The sequence below is a fragment of the Podarcis tiliguerta genome (assembly GCF_965153285.1).
Source record: "Podarcis tiliguerta genome assembly, chromosome: 16".
Lineage (NCBI taxonomy): Eukaryota > Metazoa > Chordata > Lepidosauria > Squamata > Lacertidae > Podarcis > Podarcis tiliguerta.
Window position 1 is genome coordinate 8,621,186 of NC_139549.1, and position 19,773 is coordinate 8,640,958.

General features: G+C 49.0%; 1 protein-coding gene across 3 annotated transcripts in view; it reads left to right on the forward strand.

Moving 5' to 3' along the window:
- The window catches only part of CREB3L4 (cAMP responsive element binding protein 3 like 4), a 23,996-nt gene extending 14,895 nt beyond the window's left edge, over positions 1-9,101 (forward strand). For all 3 annotated transcript variants that reach the window (XM_083416682.1, XM_083416680.1, XM_083416681.1), the window contains exons 6-10: positions 393-499; positions 3,685-3,753; positions 5,878-5,962; positions 7,069-7,165; positions 7,950-9,101. In XM_083416682.1, coding sequence (XP_083272808.1) covers positions 393-499; positions 3,685-3,753; positions 5,878-5,962; positions 7,069-7,165; positions 7,950-8,227 — 636 coding nt within the window. In that variant the 3' untranslated portion in view covers positions 8,228-9,101. The remainder of the gene's footprint in view (positions 1-392; positions 500-3,684; positions 3,754-5,877; positions 5,963-7,068; positions 7,166-7,949) is intronic.
- Positions 9,102-19,773: the final 10,672 nt, after the last annotated feature.

Here is a 19,773-nt window from a genome sequence, read left to right on the forward strand (position 1 = left end):
ATATTGGCCGGTTTTCCTGTGTGTAGATCCAACCTTAATACAGTGTTTATAGAAATGGATTCCAAACATCATTAAATTTGTTCGTGACATGTCTATGTTTATTTGCAATATGTTCATGTGCTGTGAGTTTGTACATACCTTCTATCCAGTCGTTGAAGGGAGCTGCGGTTTTATTTCTCTAGTTCATCAATACCTGTCTTTTTGGCCATAGTTTGGGAGTCCATTCATATTGTCCCTTTGTTAGGTTCCACGTATTGGGTATATAATTCCAAAGCATATTTTCCTTAGCAAATAGTTTGGGGATTTCTGGACTATATTCTGTGAGCTTCAAGCTCGCCCCAAAGCTCTGTGTGCACCTAAAAGGTTCTCTCGCCCCTCAACTTCTTTAACAGGCAGAGGAACGGATCCTGAAGAAGGTGCGGAGGAAAATCCGGAACAAGCAGTCGGCGCAGGACAGCAGAAGACGCAAGAAAGAATATATTGATGGGTTGGAGAGCCGGTGAGACTGGGGTCTGTGGCTTGGGGACCCCTGTTCATTTTGCATCCCAGATTCCCCTTCTTGTACTCCCACCCACTCAGGACAGGGTAGAAATTCAAGCCAGTTTGAATTCAAAGGTGGACATACCTAATTTGCACTTAACAATGCATGAACCGACCCCAGAACTGGCCCTACTAAACATCTTCCAAGACAATATAGTGGTACCTCAGGTTACATACGCTTTCAGGTTACAGACTCTGCTAACTCAGAAATAGTGCTTCAGGTTAAGAACTTTGCTTCAGGATAAGAACAGAAATCTTGCAGCAGCAGGGGGCCCCGTTAGCTAAAGTGGTGCTTCAGGTTAAGAACTGTTTCAGGTTAAAAATGGACCTCTGGAACGAATTAAGTACTTAACCCGAGGTACCACTGTAACGCCCACTCACAACACAAAGAGTTCATAACCCACTTACTCTCAGCAGCCAGAAGCATCATAGCCAGACACTGGAGAAACTTGTCAGAAGTAAGCATAGACCAATCGTATCAAATAAGAGATGCGGGTGGCTCTGTGGGTTAAACCACAGAGCCTAGGACTTGCCGATCAGAAGGTCGGCGGTTTGAATCCCCGCGACGGGGTGAGCTCCCGTTGCACGGTCCCTGCTCCTGCCCACCCAGCAGTTCGAAAGCACCTCAAAGTGCAAGTAGATAAATAGGTACCACTCCGGCGGGAAGGTAAACGTCTCTCAGCCCCACTCACCTCACAGAGTGTGTGTTGTGGGGGAGGAAAGGAAAGGAGATTGTTAGCCACTTTGAGACTCCTTAAAGGGAGTGAAAGGTGGGATATCAAATCCAAACTCTTTTTAAAAAAAGAAGTGGCTTAGTCATGCTGGCCACATGACCTGGAAGCTGTACGCCGGCTCCCTCGGCCAGTAAAGTGAGATGAGCGCCGCAACCCCAGAGTCGGCCACAGACAGCGGTCCCTTTACCTTTACATATCAAATAGTATGGGAAATAGTCTTATTAGAAAAACTAACCAACAAACTGAAACTGACACAGGGACAAATAGAAGAAGACGCCTTCACCCCGGTATGGCTCCCCTTTATCACATACACAACCAGACAAAACAACAACAAGAACGCACCAACAGCATACGAATCAATCTGGCTAACCTGATCCAAAAACACGCACACACCCCACTCACAAAAGATAACAAAGTTCACCACAGCTAGTCAAAGACAGCCAACCACAACTGAGGCCATGGGTAGGCAAACTAAGTCCCGGGGGCCGGATCCAGCCCAATCGCCTTCTAAATCCGGCCCGCGGACGGTCCGGGAATCAGCGTGTTTTTACATGAGTAGAATGTGTGCTTTTATTTAAAATGCATCTCTGGGTTATTTGTGGGGCACAGGAATTTGTTCATTTTTATTTCCAAAATATAGTCCGGCCCCCCACAAATTCTGAGGGACAGTGGACCGGCCCCCTGCTGAAAAAGTTTGCTGACCCCTGTTCTGGGCCAACCCCAACCTCACTCACCACCAAAGGAATACAAGTAAATAGTAAACAGAACCTGCACAAACTACGCTGACACAAAACCCCACACGTACACTAAGTAAAATAGAAACATCGCCACCCGACACCACCCCCACTCACCGTTCCCCCTCCACCTTTCCCCCCCTTTTCTTCCTAATGTAACTCTAATGTCTCAACAAATGAAACTGATCTGTAGAAAATGTAACTTGGAAAAAGAGACATTGCAGATACTTTTGTAAACCAAGAAATCTTTAATAAAAATATATATTTAAAAAACAAATAAACCATGCATGAACCGGAATTCAAACTTCTCTAAAGTCTGCAATGCGGGTCTCCGGCCAGGTTAACAAAAATGCATATACTAGCACAACATGTATCTATAAAGACAGCCAGCACTGCCCTGAGACAGAGTGAGGCCATGGCCTCAGGCAGCTAATTTTGGGTGACATGGAAGGGCATCAAATCCTTCATCCTCTCCATCCCGTCTCTACATCTCTGCAAATGCATTTATTTATTTTTTATTTATTTTTTATTAATTTTAAAACATAAAAATTGTCATAAAGGTAAAGGTAAAGGTACCCCTGCCCGTACGGGCCAGTCTTGACAGACTCTAGGGTTGTGCGCCCATCTCACTCAAAGAGGCCAAGGGCCAGCGCTGTCCGAAGATACTTCCGGGTCATGTGGCCAGCGTGACATCGCTGCTCTGGTGAGCCAGAGCCGCACACGGAAACGCCGTTTACCTTCCCGCTAGTAAGCGGTCCCTATTTATCTACTTGCACCCGGGGGTGCTTTCGAACTGCTAGGTTGGCAGGCGCTGGGACCAAACAGCGGGAGCGCACCCCGCCGCGGGGATTCGAACCGCCGACCTTTCGATCGGCAAGCCCTAGGCACTGAGGCTTTAACCCACAGCGCCACCCGTGTCCCTACATCCCACAAAATTGTCATACATTCCACAAAATTTCATCTCTTATACAATCTTTTTGGACTTCCATCAGCGCCTCTGGTGATCTTCCATTTTTATAATTTCTTCTGCATTTCTTAAATTCATATTGCCTTTAATTATCATAGCTAACATCATCCTTTTTGTCCAATAATGCAATAGTTCAAATTATTCCCCTTACAAAACTTCCTGCAAACCTACAAATGTAATCTGGTCATCACAACTACTTTTCAAATAGTCCGTAAATTTACGCCAGTCTTCTGTGAATCTCTGGTCCCGCCGGCTTTGAATTTTCCCCGTTAATTTGGCTAATTCTTCATAGTCCATTAATTTCATCCTCCAACCTTCTTTCGTCGGTAATTCTTCTTGCTTCCCTTTCTGTAAATGCATTTAAGGTCCCTGATAGGCTGGGACATGTGTCTAGGTCAGGGATAATGGGATTTGTAGTTCTCCAGACGTTGCTGGACTCCAGCTCCCATTATCCCTGGCCATTGGCCATGTTTTGCTGAGGCTTGTGGGAGGTGGAGTTCCACAACGTTGGGAGAATCTTCTCCACAATGAAAGGTGCCTATTGGCTAGCATCTGTGACGTCACCAACTCATCTCTCTTTGCCATCCGTGGCACAGTTTGCCAGTGTGTGCGGGCTGTTTGGTTGTGTGTGTTTTGCAAAAAGATGGTAAAATACAAATGTACAGGTGAGGAATTGTAACCGCTTTCCCCCTTGTTCCTTCCTCGGTAGGGTGGCAGCTTGCTCTGTGCAGAACCAGGAACTGAGGAAGAAAGTGCAGGACCTAGAAACCCACAACATGTAAGTCTGTCACTGCCCCCCTGAAAGCAATGCCCTTCCTTTTGCTACCAGTGGGCAAAAGGATAGTGTCCATTGGGAAAGCTGCACTTGAAATTCAGTTGGCAGAAGACCAGTAAATCACACCGGGATCACATTCACCCGGTGCTATACCAGCTGCACTGGCTCCCGGTGGAGTACAGGATCAGGTTTAAGGTGCTGGTTTTAACCTTTAAAGCCCTATATGACCTAGGCCCCCATACCTCCAGGACCGCCTCTCCTGGTATGTCCCACAGAGGACCTTACGGTCTTCAAATAAAAACATCTTGGAGATTCCAGGCCACAGGGAGGTTAAAGGTAAAGGGACCCCTGACCATTAGGTCCAGTCGTGACCGACTCTGGGGTTGCGGCGCTCATCTCGCTTTATTGGCCGAGGGAGCCGGCATACAGCTTCCGGGTCATGTGGCCAGCAGGACTAAGTCGCTTCTGGTGAACCAGAGCAGCGCATGGAAACGCCGTTTACCTTCCCACCGGAGCGGTACCTATTTATCTACTTGCACTTTGATGTGCTTTCAGTTGGCAGGAGCAGGGACCGAGCAACGGGAGCTCACCACGTCGCGGGGATTCGAACTGCCGACCTTCTGATCGGCAAGTCCTAGGCTCTGTGGTTTAACCCACAGCGCCACCCGCGTCCCTACAGAGGTTAGGCTGGCCTCAAGCAGAGCCAGGGCTTTTTTTGGCCGTGGCCCCGATTTGGTGGAATGCTCTGTCACAAGAGACTAGGGCCCTGTGGGACTTGACATCTTTCCGCAGGGCCTGCAAGATGGAGCTGTTCCACCAGGCCTTTGGCTAGGGCACAGCCTGACCCCCTCCTTTGGCAATCCTCATAGAACTCTAGCCCAATGGTAGCCATTAATTTGATTCTGAATTGATTTTAGAATATATTTTAATTAATTGACAATGATTTTATTTAAATTGTGCTATTTTTACTGTTGTTAGCCGCTCTGAGCCCAGCTTTGGCCGGGGAGGGTGGGATATAAATAAAATTATTTTACTTTTTATTATTATTATTATTATTATTATTATTATTATTATTTCAGTTTATAAAAGGCGCAAAGCATCATACCAATATCCGACCAAATTGGCATTTTATATCTGAGTTTGTGAACTCTTTTCACAAGCCAAGGGCCACATTTCCTTATGCACAACCTTCCAGAGGCCACATGCTAGTTTTTGGGGTGCCAGAGGCAAAAGTAGGCAAGGAAATGTGAATGTTAGTCAGCTGGTTGATATACACGCAAGTACACACAGCTCTGTCCTCCAGGCAAGTAAGACAGATTTTTTTCAATGAATCCGAGGACGCTTTTCAACTTCATACTAAACAGATGGATTTTGTCAGGGGACTGATTTGTAAATCCAGGGACTGTCCCCCGGGAAACGGGGACGTCTGGTAACCTTAAAGTAAGAGGCATTGTCAGAGTTCAAGGATAGCAAAAACGCTGCTGGGGGAAAAGGGGTAGACTGCCCTTGGATGGGACGGCTCCATTTAGCCAGCAGCAATAGACAATGTTGTGGTGGTTTAGTCGTGTCCAACTCTTTCTGACCCCATGGACCAGAGCACGCCAGGCACTCCTGTCTTCTACTGCCTCCTGCAGTTTGGTCAAACTCATGCTGGTAGCTTCCAGAACACTGTCCAACCATCTCGTCCTCTGTCGTCCCCTACTCCTTGTGCCCTCCATCTTTCCCAACATCAGGGTCTTTTCCAGGGAGTCTTCTCTTCTCATGAGGTGGCCAAAGTATTGGAGCCTCAGCTTCAGGATCTGTCCTTCCAGTGAGCACTCAGGGCTGATTTCCTTCAGAATGGATAGGTTTGATCTTCTTGCAGTCCATGGGACTCTCAAGAGTCTCCTCCAGCACCATAATTCAAAAGCATCCATTCTCCGGCAATAAACCTTCTTTATGGTCCAGCTTTCACTTCCATACATCACTACTGGGAAAACCAGAGCTTTAACTATACGGACCTTTGTCGCCAAGATGAGCAATAGACAATAGACCTATCTATTCTGCAATGATTTCACACACAGCATGTGGCAAACATTCTGGCTCCAGATCTGGACATGGGAAACTCAAACGCCTTTCCTCTTACAGGTCCCTGCTGGGTCAGCTTCAGAAGCTACAAGGACTCATTAAACAGACCTCCACAAAGGCAGCCCAGACCAGCACTTGCCTCGTGGTAAATTGGGGGGGGGGGAGAGAGCAAGAGCAAAGTGGGGGTGGTCATGCTTGGCGATAAGACTCAACGCCGGCAAAATCATTTTTCAAAAGACAACTGCAGTGGGTGTGCAGATGTGGAGTGATGAATCTTGGAGGGGGTGTCAAAAATTCTGGGGTGGGGGGGAGAGAGACTACAGGGGTGGGAGGCCCTTTTCCATTTTCCCCTCCCTGGGAATTCCTAGAGTGGTTTAGAAAGGGGGGGAACCAACCCCTCTTCTTCCCGGGGAACTCTGAGAATTGTAGCTCTGGGAGGGAATGGAGTGTCTCCTTAACAGCTCTCAGCCCCCTTAACGAAATGGCAGCTCCCAGAATCCTTTGGGGGAAGCCATGACTGCTCAAGGTGTCTTTATAAAGGCGTGGTTTGTTTGAATGTGGCTTTGATGGGACAGGGTCCCTAAGGCCTGTCTTGTATTGACATGCATGGACGGGTCTTCATTGTAAATTTGTTTTAGTATTTGTATTGTGTCTGGGAGTCTGTTATGTACTGAGTTGAATAGGATTCAGAATGCAGCCGTCTGATTGGTCCTAGAACAATAGGATCCAGAATGCAGCCGTCTGATTGGTCCTAGAACAATAGGATCCAGAATGCAGCCGTCTGATTGGTCCTAGAACAATAGGATTCAGAATGCAGCCGTCTGATTGGTCCACAGGAGCCACCCAGTCCAACTTCAGGTGGAAGTGAATCCGCAACCTGATTGAATAATCCCAGAATGAGCCAATCACGTGGGGCCCATTGTGTAAATAATGTATATAAAGCAGACTTTCTGGGGGAACTTCCATTCCTCCTCACCACTATGAGCTGAATAAAGAGCATGAAATCCACTCTCGACTTTGAGTATATTTCAGAGTCACTTCGGGTCACTTTGGCGAGGGAAGCAAGTAATCGATATAAATGAATGTGCACTCCATCTCCCAGCAGCAACAGCTCCCAGCATGGGCAGTTGTGAGGCATGATGGGAACTGTAGTCCAATAACACCCTGGAAGGCAAAGGCTACATATCCCTGCTTTTACACCCATGTGGTTTCTTCAGTGCTTAAATCAACCCTCTCTCCTTCCGCTTCCAGATCATCATCTTCTCCCTTGGGCTTCTCATCCTGCCCAGCTGTAGCTCCTTCCTTGGGGGGACCCAGGTTAGCCGGGATGACTACAAGCCGCCTGGAGGTAATCATGGGGGGGGGGGTCAAAGTGGGATGAGGGTGTCAGAGAGAGGAAGAACACGAGTGTGTGTGAAGAGAGGACAGAGATGATTCTGTGGTGTCTCTGATAAGATAGGGCAGGGGTCAGCAAACTTTTTCAGCAGGGGGCTGGTCCACTGTCTCTCAGACCTTGTGGGGGGCCAGACTAAATTTTTTTTTTTGGGGGGGGGAATGAACAAATTCCTATGCCCCACAAATAACCCAGAGATGCATTTTAAATACAAGCACACATTCTACTCATGTAAAAACACACTGATTCCCGGACCGTCTGTGGGCCAGATTTAGAAGGTGATTGGGCCACATCCAGCCCCCAGGCCTTAGTTTGCCTACCCGTGAGATAGGGTAAAAAGGTAAAGGACCCCTGGATGGTTAAGTCCAGTCAAAGGCAACTATGGGGTTGCGGCGCTCATCTCGCTTTCAGGTTCAGGGAGCCAGCGTTTGTCCACAGACAGCTTTCCAGGTCATGTGGCCAGAATGACTAAACCGCTTCTGGTGCAACGAGACAGTGTGATGGAAACCAGAGCGCACCGAAACACCGTTTACCTTCCCGCCACAGTGGTACCTATTTATCTGCTTGCACTGGCATGTTTTAGAATTGCTAGGTTGGCAGGAGCTAGGACAGAGCAACGGGAGCTCACCCATTGCGGGGATTCGAACTGCTGACCTTCCGATCGGCAAGCCCAAGAGGCTCAGTGGTTTAGACCACAGCGCCACCCAGGTCCCCTAACCAACTTTTCCATCTCCTTTAGTGATTTCCCGACACATCTTGACCAAGGGCAGCCTTTCTGGTCCGGACGAGTCTCCCGCCACCCGCAGCCCAGAATCGTCGCGTGTTCAAATGGAAGAACCCCGAGAGGACGCCAGCGACGGGGACCCAGCGGCCGCTGGTAACCCTGACACCGCCAGGGAGACCATGATCGCCAACACGTCTGATCCAGGGTCACCGAGCGATGTCAAGGAAACTAATTCTAGGAGGCACAAGCCAGAGAAAGACCCTACAAAGCAAATGCACGCAGATGAGATGTAGCAAAGACTGGGGATTTGCTCTGCCAGGCAAAAGACACAGTAGGGCGTCCAAGAACCCATCTTGGTGCTGTTCCTCCTTTTCTGGGGCACACGATCCAGCCGGGATCCTGTCTGGGATGGCACAAGCAGCCTAAGAGAACAGATTTTGAGGAAGCTCCCTGGCTGTTCTAGGGAGGCTAGAATTAGGGGCTTCTTATGCCAGTTTTGGCTGAGCCCCTGGGATGTATGGGGAAGCAATCAAGGAGAGCCACAGGGCATGTGCAAAGTGGATTCCCGCTCGCCTCTTGTTGCCAAGTTAAATGCAACAAGCACAGGATCAGAGAAGTTGCCGCTTGGAGTTTAGGAGCATCTGCGAGCCCCAGCACCTATCCCTCTCTCTCTTTCTTAAAAAATTGGAGATTTGGAGCTTGACCTTTTAGGAAGGACAGGGCTGGAAGAAGAGAGCGCTGTGTTCTGCTGTTGGTTCTGCTATGTTCTTGTGCCTTTAAACCGGGGATAGGGTGCTGTTTTTGGCCGAAGGGAGACACAGTGCCTTGTGAGTAACCCTTTGGTGGCTGCATGCCAATGGTGGGTGTGATGGGAGGCAAGAATCAGTGCAGTCCAGCAATGGATGTGACTCTTAGCTTTGTACAGTAGCCATGCATGCAAATCACCCCTATTCCAGGCAAACCAGAGGGCTCCATTGCGGCTTGATGGTTTCCTATAGGGGTCTGGTTGGCCACTGTGAGAACAGGATGCTGGACTTAGATGGGCCTTTGGCAAGATCTAGTGGGGCTCTTCTCATGTTCTTATGTTATGATCTTAAGCAGGGGTCAGCACACTTTTTCAGCAGGGGTTCGGTCCACTGCCCCTCAGACCTTGTGAGGGGCTAGACTATATTTTGAAAATAAAAAAAATGAATTCCGATGCCCCACAAATAACCCAGAGATGCATTTTAAATAAAAGGACACATTCTACTCATGTAAAAACACACTGATTCCTGGACCATTATATATCAATATCAATATCAATAGATATAAAATTTTTATTGATTTTCCAATAAAAACAGCCAATCAACATATCCGAATCATAATCTAATGGGGGGACCGGACTATATTTTGAAGGGGGAAAAATGAACGCATTCCTGTGCCCCACAAATAACCCAGAGGTGCATTTTAAATAAAAGGGCATATTCTACTCATGTAAAAACACGCTGATTCCTGGACCATCCGCTGGCTGGATTTAGAAGGCAATTGGGCCGGATCTGGCCCCCGGGCCTTAGTTTGCCTACCCATGTTCTTACGCAGGAGTCAGCAAACTTTTTCAGCAGGGGGCCAGTCCACTGTCCCTCAGACCTTGTGGGGGGCCGGACTCTCTCTATATATATATGTATATATATTTTTAAAAATCATTTTTATTGATTTTCCAATAAAAACAGCCAATCAACATATCCGAATCATAATCCAATTGGTGGGCCGGACTATATTTTTAAGAGGGGGGAAATGAACGTATTCCTATGCTCCACAAATAACCCAGAGGTGCATTTTAAATAAAAGCACATATTATACTCATGTAAAAACGCGCTGATTCCCGGACCATCTGCGGGCCAGATTTAGAAGGCAATTGGGCCGGATCTTGCCCCTGGGCCTTAGGTTGCCTACCCATGTTCTTAAGACTACCCAGACATCTTAGCACTAAGGTGGTTGGGGGGTTTTTTTTGGGGGGGGGGGAGAGAGAACAGGGTGGATGAAAGAGGATGGCAGACAAAGCCTACCTCAAAGATGAAGTCATATCCCAGGAGAATATTGTAGAAGGCACTCAAAAGGACGTCGCAAGACAAACGAGAGGCAATCTCTGTTTTTTAGGCGGCGGCAGGGGAACGGGAGTGCAGAAGGTCTAGTTTACAGAACCATCTCCCTCTCTTGAAATGAGCTCATCTCTTTCCAGTGAGCCAAATGTAGATTACTGAACCATTCAGGGAGCCGTCACCAATTTCTGATGCTCAGGCCTTGGCCCCAGAGGACAAATCATAGAATCAGAGTTGGAAGGGACCCTGAGGGTCATCTAGTCCAACCCCCAGCAGTGCAGGAATCTCAGCTAAAGCATCCATTGCAGATGGCCATCCAACCTCTGCTTAAAAACCTCCAAGGAAGGAGACTCCGCAACCTCCCGAGGGAGATCCTTCCACTGTCGAACTGCCATTACTGTCAGAAAGTTCTTCCTGATGTTGTCAGGAGTCCAGGTTCTCAGCTTGATAGGTCCACAGTAAGCATAGCTAATTAAAAAGGAGGATTTATTGCAAAAACAAACAGATAGCTCTGGATGGCTCTAACAAAGCATCCGGCATCATCACTCAAGATGACCCTTCTGAAGACTCCTTCCGGCGTCTCCAGCAGATATTGTACTTACCACCCTTACGTCTCTTGTTTTGCTTCCTGTCTAACAACCCTCCCATTCGCCGACTCCTCAGACTTACTGGATCAGCTCCAACTTCTTCCAGCTCTGTGAGGCTGTGTCACGGTCCGGTTCATGGGAGATCAAAGTCCTGGCTGGGGACGTCGGGACCGGGGGCAAGATGGTGGGGTGGGAACAGGAACGGGGGTCTAGAAGCCAGGAGTCAGGAAGCCAAGAGTCTGAGGGTCAGAGAGCAAGGAGGCACAAAGTCAGGGGTCCGAAGATCAAGAAGCAGGGAGTCAAGAAGGCGAGGTTCAAGGATCAGGAAGCAAGAAGCCAAACGCAGCAAGGAAGGAAGCGTGCTGCTGTGGCAAAGAGCCAAAGGGAAATGCTGACCTTATATCCCTTCCTGGCTCTTGCCACCAGGTGCTGTGAGTTACCAATCGGCCTCACCTGTGTGGCCGAGCCTTGCCTCTCCAGAACAAACTTAGGAAGGCCCCAGTCCTGCGAAGCCCTACCGGTCACAGGGCCTGGCTCCTACACACACCTGACAGGCTGTCTCTGAGTTTATTTGCACCTGATTGTGCTTCTGGCAAGCTTTGGCTGTGTTCTAGCCTGCTCTCAGCTATTGCCTTCTCCATCAAGGTCAGGAAGAGTAGATTTCTGCAGCTGCCGGTTCTCCCCTGTTTGACTAACATCAAAGCCTCTCTGTTCCAGGCTGCTTTCTGCCGTTGGCTGCAAACCTTCACTTGGAGCTGGCTCATTCCTGACAGCCGGAATCTCCTTTCTTGCAACTTGAAGCCACTGGTTCAAGTCCTACCCTTTGGAGCAGGAGAAAACAAGCTTATTTACTCTTCCATGGGGCAGTTCTTGAGATTTGAAGATGGCTATCCTATCTCCTCTCAGTCTCCTCTTTTCCAAGCTAAACATGCACAGCTCCCTCCAGGGCCGATCTTTCTGGCCCAAAATCCTCATCCACTCCTACCTCTTCCCAGAACTAACCCCCCCCCTTCTCCACCTACCTTCCTTCATACCCTCCTTGAATGTTTTTGCCTGGCTGGGAAGATAAGAACCGAAAGAAATCACTGCTGGATGAGGCCAGCCTCCTGTTCTCTCAGCGGCCACCCAGGAATCAGGATTCGAACCCAAGACCCCTCTCCCCTCCTGCGGTGTCCAGCAACTGGTATTCAGAAGCATTACTGCCTCTGACCATGGAGGCAGATCAGAGCCATTGTGGCTAGTGGTCATTGATAACCTTTTCCACAAATTTGTCCAATGCTCCTCCACAGCCATCCAAGTTGGTGGCAAGGAGTTCCGTAGCTTAGCTGTGGGGCTGTGTGAAGAAGGACTTTCTATTATCCATCCTGAATCTCAGAGATGGGTGTGAGTTGTCTGTAGAAACTAGCTGGGTTCAAATGGATCAGAGATCCAACGCCGAGGAAATAGAAACACGAGCTTCTCTTACGATCCGATCCGATAATCTTTATTGTCATTGTCCCATACAGAACAACGAAATTGAATTAATCTACATCAGACATTCAAAAACCCACAAGCCTGCTATTCCAGCTATCCCAGCCTGGTTAGCCCCTAAAAACTCTGATACCCCCTAATTGAATACAATATACTCACATAAAGACTACCTTACATTGCGTTTAAAACCAAAATCGCATTTGGATAGAAACACTTTCTCAGGCGGCTAGTCCTGGCCTTTATAACCCTGTACCTTCTTCCAGAAGGCAGAAGCTGAAAGAGATCATTTCCCGGGTGCGCACTATCCTGTGCTATCTCTGCAGCTTCCTTATGGCACCTGGAAGCGTAGATTTGATCCAAGGTGGGAAGAGTGCACCCAATTATTCTCTCCGCAGTTTTTACAACCCTGGACAGCATTGTTTTTCCCCCTGACCGTGCAGCTCCCAAACCACACACACAGACCATACGTTAATACACTCTCCACAGTACAATGGGGAAATGCCATCAACAGGTCCTTTGAGAGATTATTTTTCCGGAGGATTCTCAGAAAATATAACCTCTGCTGTCCTCTCTTCATCAGGTCTTTGCTGTTTTCTCCCCAGGCGAGAAGACTGACTGACACCGGCTTATTGTAATGCGTGGCTCCTCCCACTTCTGCCCCCAGCCCCGCCCACTGAGGCATGTGGCTCTCAGGAAAGTTGTCCAGGAGGAAATGTGGCCCCCGCCGGGCTGAAAAAGCTTCTTATCCATTTTCACACACACCAATCCCGCTCAGCACTGGGTTCTCCTTGCGAGGAACTCTCTTGTACTCCTGAATCGAGGAGGGTGGGCCTCCCTGCACATGGGCTGACCTGGGGAGGGAGTCAGTGGCTCTGCCTGTGACCCAGAAGGTTGGTGGTTTGAGCCCCCCAGGGACAACTGGGGGCAGGATTCCTGCACTGCAGCAGGTTAGACTAGATCAGGGGTAGGCAACCTAAGGCCCGTGGGCCGGATGCGGCCCACTGGCCTTCTCAATCCAGCCGGAATCAGTGTGTTTTTACATGAGTAGAATGTGTCCTTTTATTTAAAATGCATCTTTGGGTTATTTGTGGGGCATAGGAATTCATTCTTCTTTTTTTCCCAAAATATAGTCCGCCCCCCCACATGGTCTGAGGGACGGTGGACCGGCCCATGGCTGAAAAAGGTTGCTGACCCCTGGACAAGATCATGGGTAGGCAAACTGAGGCCCAGGGGCCGGATCCGGCCCAATCGACATCTAAATCCTGCCCATGGACAGTCCGGGAATCAGCGTGTTTACATGAGTAGAATGTGTGCTTTTATTTAAAATGCATCTCTGGGTTATTTGTGGGGCATAGGAATTCGTTCATATATTTTTTTCAAAATATAGTCCGGCCCCCCACAAGGTCTTATGGACAGTGGGCCGGCCCCCTGCTGAAAAAGTTTGCTGACCCCTGGACTAGATGAACCTCAGGGTCCCTTCCAACTCTATGATTCTACTGTATTTTATTCGTTCTGCAGCTGAACCGCTCTCAATATTGGGAAGTTTCTCCTAGCTACTATTCAACCAAAATCCGCTCCTCTGACATTTCCACTCCATTTGTTTTAATCCTACCCCCCAGAGAGACCTTGTGTGCCTCATGTGAGACAGCTGCTTGTGCGTATTTTATTTCCCCATTTTTATCTTTTCCCATTAAAAGCACAGGAGTGTGAGTGTGTGTGTGTGTGTGTGTGTGTGTGTGTGTGTAATGCACTGACAAGCAGGGTTGCCAGCTTCTGAGCCAGCCACTGCTCCTCTGCTCCCACAATGTAAAAAACAGCAACACTCCATGTGACCTCCATGCCTGTGATCAGCTTTGGCCCAGCCTCTGCTAAAGACACAGGAGCAAAGCAGTCAGGTTTACTTCCTGATCAGTTGGCAACTCTGCAGAGACGCTGCAATGTTGTCTTCATGTAAATAAAATTGGTAGCAGAGCTTGATTGATTCTTTCAGGCCGTGTTTCCATTTTACAATACGTCCTCACCTGCCGCCCCCGTCTCCCGGTTTATTGCAGAAGTTTCTTGACGCATCACCCCCTCCTCGCCCCCACAACGACATCACCGCTGCGCTGCCGTATCGTGTAATTGTTGTATAGATCTGACGGGTCCTTATTATCTCACGAAGACAAATGTCAAGCATGGCAGGCAATAATAAAAAAGCTGCTTGCGCCTGACGTCTTCCATCGCTTGCTCCCAAACCCTTGGCCGAGAGAGGCGTAGGAGTCCTCATTAGTTGCCGCTGCAAAGGACTTGACTCATTTTCAATATCAGGGCGGAGGAGAAATCAATCAAGTCTCTCCAGGACATTGATCCATGAGCCCCACGTTTGTGGCAGAACATTTTAATGAGGCAAGGCCCTGGATGGAAGTGCCAATGGGTGATCTCATTCAGGGGGTGGATCTCTTGACAACCTATTCAGGAAGATCCAAGGCAGGGGGCAGAAATCTGATTTGGCTCGCACCGGAAGGCGAATTGTCATGGTCCGGTTCACGGGCGATCAAAGACATCGGGACGGGGGGCAAGATGGTGGGGTGGGAGCAGGAACAGGAGTCCGGGAGTCCGGAAGAAGCGAGGAGTCACAAAGTCAGGGGTCCGAGGATCAAGAAGCAAGGAGTCACAAAGTCAGGGGTCCGAGGATCAAGAAGCAAGGAGTCACGAAGTCAGGGGTCCGAGGATCAAGAAGCAAGGAGTCACGAAGTCAGGGGTCCGAGGATCAAGAAGCAAGGAGTCACAAAGTCAGGGGTCCGAGGATCAAGAAGCAAGGAGTCACGAAGTCAGGGGTCCGAGGATCAAGAAGCAAGAAGCAAGGAGTCACGAAGTCAGGGGTCCGAGGATCAAGAAGCAAGGAGTCACAAAGTCAGGGGTCCGAGGATCAAGAAGCAAGGAGTCACAAAGTCAGGGGTCTGAGGATCAAGAAGCAAGGGGTCACAAAGTCAGGGGTCTGGAGATCAAGAAGCGAGGCGTCACGAAGTCAAGGGTCCGAGGATCAAGGAGTTAAAGAGCCAAACGCAGCTAGGCAGTGAACGTGTTGCTGTGGCAAAGAGCCGAAGGGAAATGCTGACCTTATATCCCTTCCCGGCTCTTGCCACCTGGTGCTGTGAGTTACCAATTGGCCTCACCTGTGCGGCCCCGCCTTGCCTCTTCAGAACAAACTTAGGAAGGCCCCAGTCCTGCAAAGTCCTACTGGTCACAGGGCCTGGCTCCTGCACGCACTCCTGACACGAATCTTGACTCATTCACACTTCCCGAAACGGTGCGCAAACAGAAACACAGCCATCCTTCAATATCTGAATTTTGTAGTGCCGTCCTCCAGCCGAGTCATGTATACGAAGATTCATATATTGAAGTAAAGCATGCCTAAGAATGCATATAATATTGGAAACGGGATACAGAAATACATTATATTGCAGAAAACTGCCTTGTGGAAATTTCTGTGCATTTGGCAAGACTGCATGCAGAACGAATGTGTATATGACGAGAAATTTGCACTAAAAGGGACAGTGAGGTCAGTGACAGAGGTCCAGAGAGGTTGAAATGCTACACAACCAGCATGGTGTGTTGACATTTATGAGGTCAGATCTGCCTGTCCGTTTCTCCTGTTGCATCCGGACCCAGTGGCGTAGCGTGGGTTGTCAGCACCCGGGGCAAGGCAAGTAATTTGCGTCCCCCCCCCCGCTGCACTGTCCCTCCCCCAGATAGTCCCTCGCTCTCTCTCTGCACTGCACCGCACGCCTGGCACCCCCCCTCCAAAGTGGGCGGCGACCCGGTGGCTTGGATTGGATTCGCACAGCCAGCACTGCAGTGAGAGAGAGTGAGTGAGCCAGGTAGGGGCAGAGAGCTGCGAGTGCGAGCGCGCCCCCCCCCCAGATGTTGCGCCCAGTGTGGCCGGCCCCCTCTGCACCCCCCACGCTACGCCACTGTCCGGACCATCCCCTTGACCTGCTGAGGAGGCGGAAGGGCGTTCATGGCAAGGAAGTGCATCCATCTCATTGTATGCCGAGCAGGTGAATGAACCTTTGCCCCTATGCATGACACGCTGAGGTCTGGTAACCTTGTTTCCAGAGTTGGCCCAAGGACAGAGTTGCCAGCTGGGTCTCCATTTCCCATCAGCCCCAGTCTGGGAGTTGGGATGTCCAGCAACATCTGGAAGGTCACCCTTGTCCTAGACACACATCCCAGCCAATCAGGGATCACACATTTAAATGCGTTTGCAGAGTTGTGAAGCAGGCGAGGCCATCCCCAGCCTCTCTGACTACCAAAGGAATACAAGCGAATAGTAAGGCAAACCCGCACAAGTGACACAGACACAAAAACCCACACATACACTAAGTAGAATAGAAGCATTGCCACCCCACCCACCATTCCCCCCTCCACCTCTTCCCCCGTTTTCTTTCTAATGTGACACTAATGTCTCAACAAATGAAACTGAGCTGTAAAGTTGACATTGCACATACTTTTGTAAACCAATAAATCTTTAATAAAAATATATTTGAAAAAAATAAATCGCAGACCAACACAGTGGGTGAGGGGTGAATGGATAGGATATATAAATCCAATTATAACCAAGAACCAAATCAAACCATATCATCATCAAATCAATCGTGTTGTTTAGTCGTTTAGTCGTGTCCAACTTTTCATGACCCCCTGGACCAGAGCACACCAGGCACTCCTGTCTTCCACTGCCTCCTGCAGTTTGGTCAGACTCATGCTGGTAGCTTCGAGAATGCTATCCAGCCATCTTGTCCTCTGTCGTCCCCTTCTCCTTGTGCCCTCCATCTTTCCCAACATCAGGGTCTTTCGAGGGAGTCTTCTCTTCTCATGAGGTGGCCAAAGTCTTGGAGCCTCAGCTTCAGGATCTGTCCTTCCAGTGAGCACTCAGGGCTGATTTCCTAAGAATGGAGAGGTTTGATCTTCTTGCAGTCCATGGGACTCTCAAGAGTCTCCTCCAGCACCAGAATTCAAAAGCATCAATTCAGCCTTCTTGATGGTCTTGATGGTGATCAGCCTTCTTGATGGTCCAGCTCTCACTTCCATATATCACTACTGGGAAAACCATAGCTTGAACTATACGGACCTTTGTTGGCAAGGTGATGTCTCTGCTTTTTAAGATGCTGTCTAGGTTTGTCATTGCTTTTCTCCCAAGAAGCAGGCGTCTTTTAATTTCATGACTGCTGTCACCATCTGCAGTGATCACGGAGCCCAAGAAAGTAAAATCTCTCACTGCCTCCATTTCTTCCCCTTCTATTTGTCGGAGGTGATGGGCCCAGTGGCCATGATCTTTGTTTTTTTTGATGTTGAGCTTCAGACCATATTTTGTGGTCTCCTCTTTCACCCTCATTAAAAGGTTCTTTAATTCCTCCTCACTTTCTGCCATCAAGGTTGTGTCATCTGCATATCTGAAGTTGTTGATATTTCTTCTGGCAATCTTAATTCCGGCTTGGGATTCATCAAGACCAGCCTTTCACATGATGAATTCTGCATATAAGTTAAATAAGCAGGGAGACAATATACAGCCTTGTGGTACCCCTTTCCCAATTTAAACAGCTATTCAAACAAGCAAACAAGCAAACTCTTTGGCCGGTTAAAACCCTATACAGAGATGGGAAAGTTGCAGCCCTCCAGATGTTGCTGGAATATCAGCCCTTGCCAGTATGGCCCAATCATCAGGGATGATGGGATTTGTAGTCCATGGGGAGGACCCCATGGGTTTGAATGTCCACTGCATCTTTCCTCAAAGGGCGTCTGGAACAAGTGTGTCTTCAGTGCCCGTTCGGAGGCCTGTGAGGAAGGAGCCATCTGCGCTCCTGGGAGAAGGAATTCCATATCTGTGGAGCCACCACCAAGAAGGCCCCATCTCTTTACATTCCTAGCTGCAGGGGGTGCTCTAGAGAACCACCCAGCCTACAGCGGCAGAGCTGCAGGTCCTGTAATCTGGATGAATTTCCTGCTTCTGGCAGGATGTGATTAATCCTAATCCTCTGGAGGAATCCATGATTATGGTTTTGTCCATCCCTTATGTAATCACCCACATGGCAGAAGCCTTCTCTTGGCAGGGGGAGGCAGAGTAAATAGGTCAGGGAAGGAACAGTGTGTGAGGAATGGGGGGGGAGGCAACAACAGAACGACTGGTAGAAATGAGGCAAGATTTACTTAGAGGTGATGGTAGTTTGGGGGATGTTGTTGTTAAATTAATCTCCCTATCTAGACCAACAAAAAAAGAATTTAAAACAATGACCTACTGGATTCCATATAAACAGAGTGGGGGAAACTGCTGTGGATTTAAAGAACAGACAGTAGTATGTCAGTGTCACCTTGTCATCTTTAAAGACAACCCCCCCCCATTGGTCTAACTCAGAGGTGGGGGGGAAAGGGGGCTCTTCTTGCTGTAGCTTTTCATGGGGGCTTGGGTGGCCTGGGGTCCATTCTTCCCCCCTACTCATAAGAAAACAGGCCCCCTCCAACATCTCTATGTGCAACAGGTGAGAGCAGAGGTTTGTTGTTGTTTAGTCGTTCAGTCGTGTCTGACTCTTCGTGACCCCCTGGACCAGAGCACACCAGGCACGCCTGTCTTCCACTGCCTCCCGCAGTTTGGTCAAACTCATGCTGGTAGCTTCGAGAACGCTGTCCAACCATCTCGTCCTCTGTTGTCCCCTTCTCCTTGTGCCCCCCATCTTTCCCAACATCAGGGTCTTTTCCAGGGATTCTTCTCTTCTCATGAGGTGGCCAAAGTCTTGGAGCCTCAGCTTCAGGATCTGTCCTTCCTGTGAGCACTCAGGGCTGATTTCCTTCAGAATGGATGCGTTTGATCTCCTTGCAGTCCATGGGACTCTCAAGAGTCTCCTCCAGCACCATAATGCAAAAGCGTTAATTCTTCGGCGATCAGCCTTCTTTATGGTCCAGCTCTCACTTCCATACATCACTACTGGGAAAACCAGAGCTTTAACTATACGGACCTTTGTTGGCAAGGAGAGCAGAAGTAGGGGGGTCCTCCCCCTAGCATAGAGCAGTGGTGTGGGACCCCCAGCCCCCCCCTCGCTCTCAAGCTTTGCATCAGCTTGTTTTGTGCCTTATCCTTCCTTTTGGCCCCTGCTGCTTTCTGTCCTGGCCTTGAGCACTTGGTGGACATTCCTGCAAGGAAGAGGCGGCTGCAGAGGTCGAGGGGGGTGGGTTGGCCTCCTGGTAACTCCCCCCCCCAGCTGCCAAGGGGAGGCTGAGCAGTCTGTTATGTGTCTGGGAGGTGCAGAGTGGGGGCAGAAGAGGATGGTTTATTTGATGCCCCCCTCCCAATCAGAGTGGCTGGAGGGAGACTTAAAGCGCAGTGTGTTACAGTAGTATATAAACCAATGGCTTTCAGAAATATAAAATCCTATAAACCCGGCAGGATTTGCTCAATCCAGGCCTTTTTTTTAGGACATTTACACAGAATCATAGAATTGTAGAACTGGAAGGGATTCCAAAGTTCATTTAGTCCAGCCTTCTGCAACGCAGAAATCACGGCTAAATTCCAGAACATCATAAATTCTCCTGCCCGCCCCTCAAATATGTCCTATAAAACATCCTTGCTCAGACCTGCACTTTTAGAATTTTGGATCATTACATAGGGAAAAGATAGCTATGTGCCATTTTTGCCATATCAACTGCCCAATTGACAGTGGCACTAAACCAGGC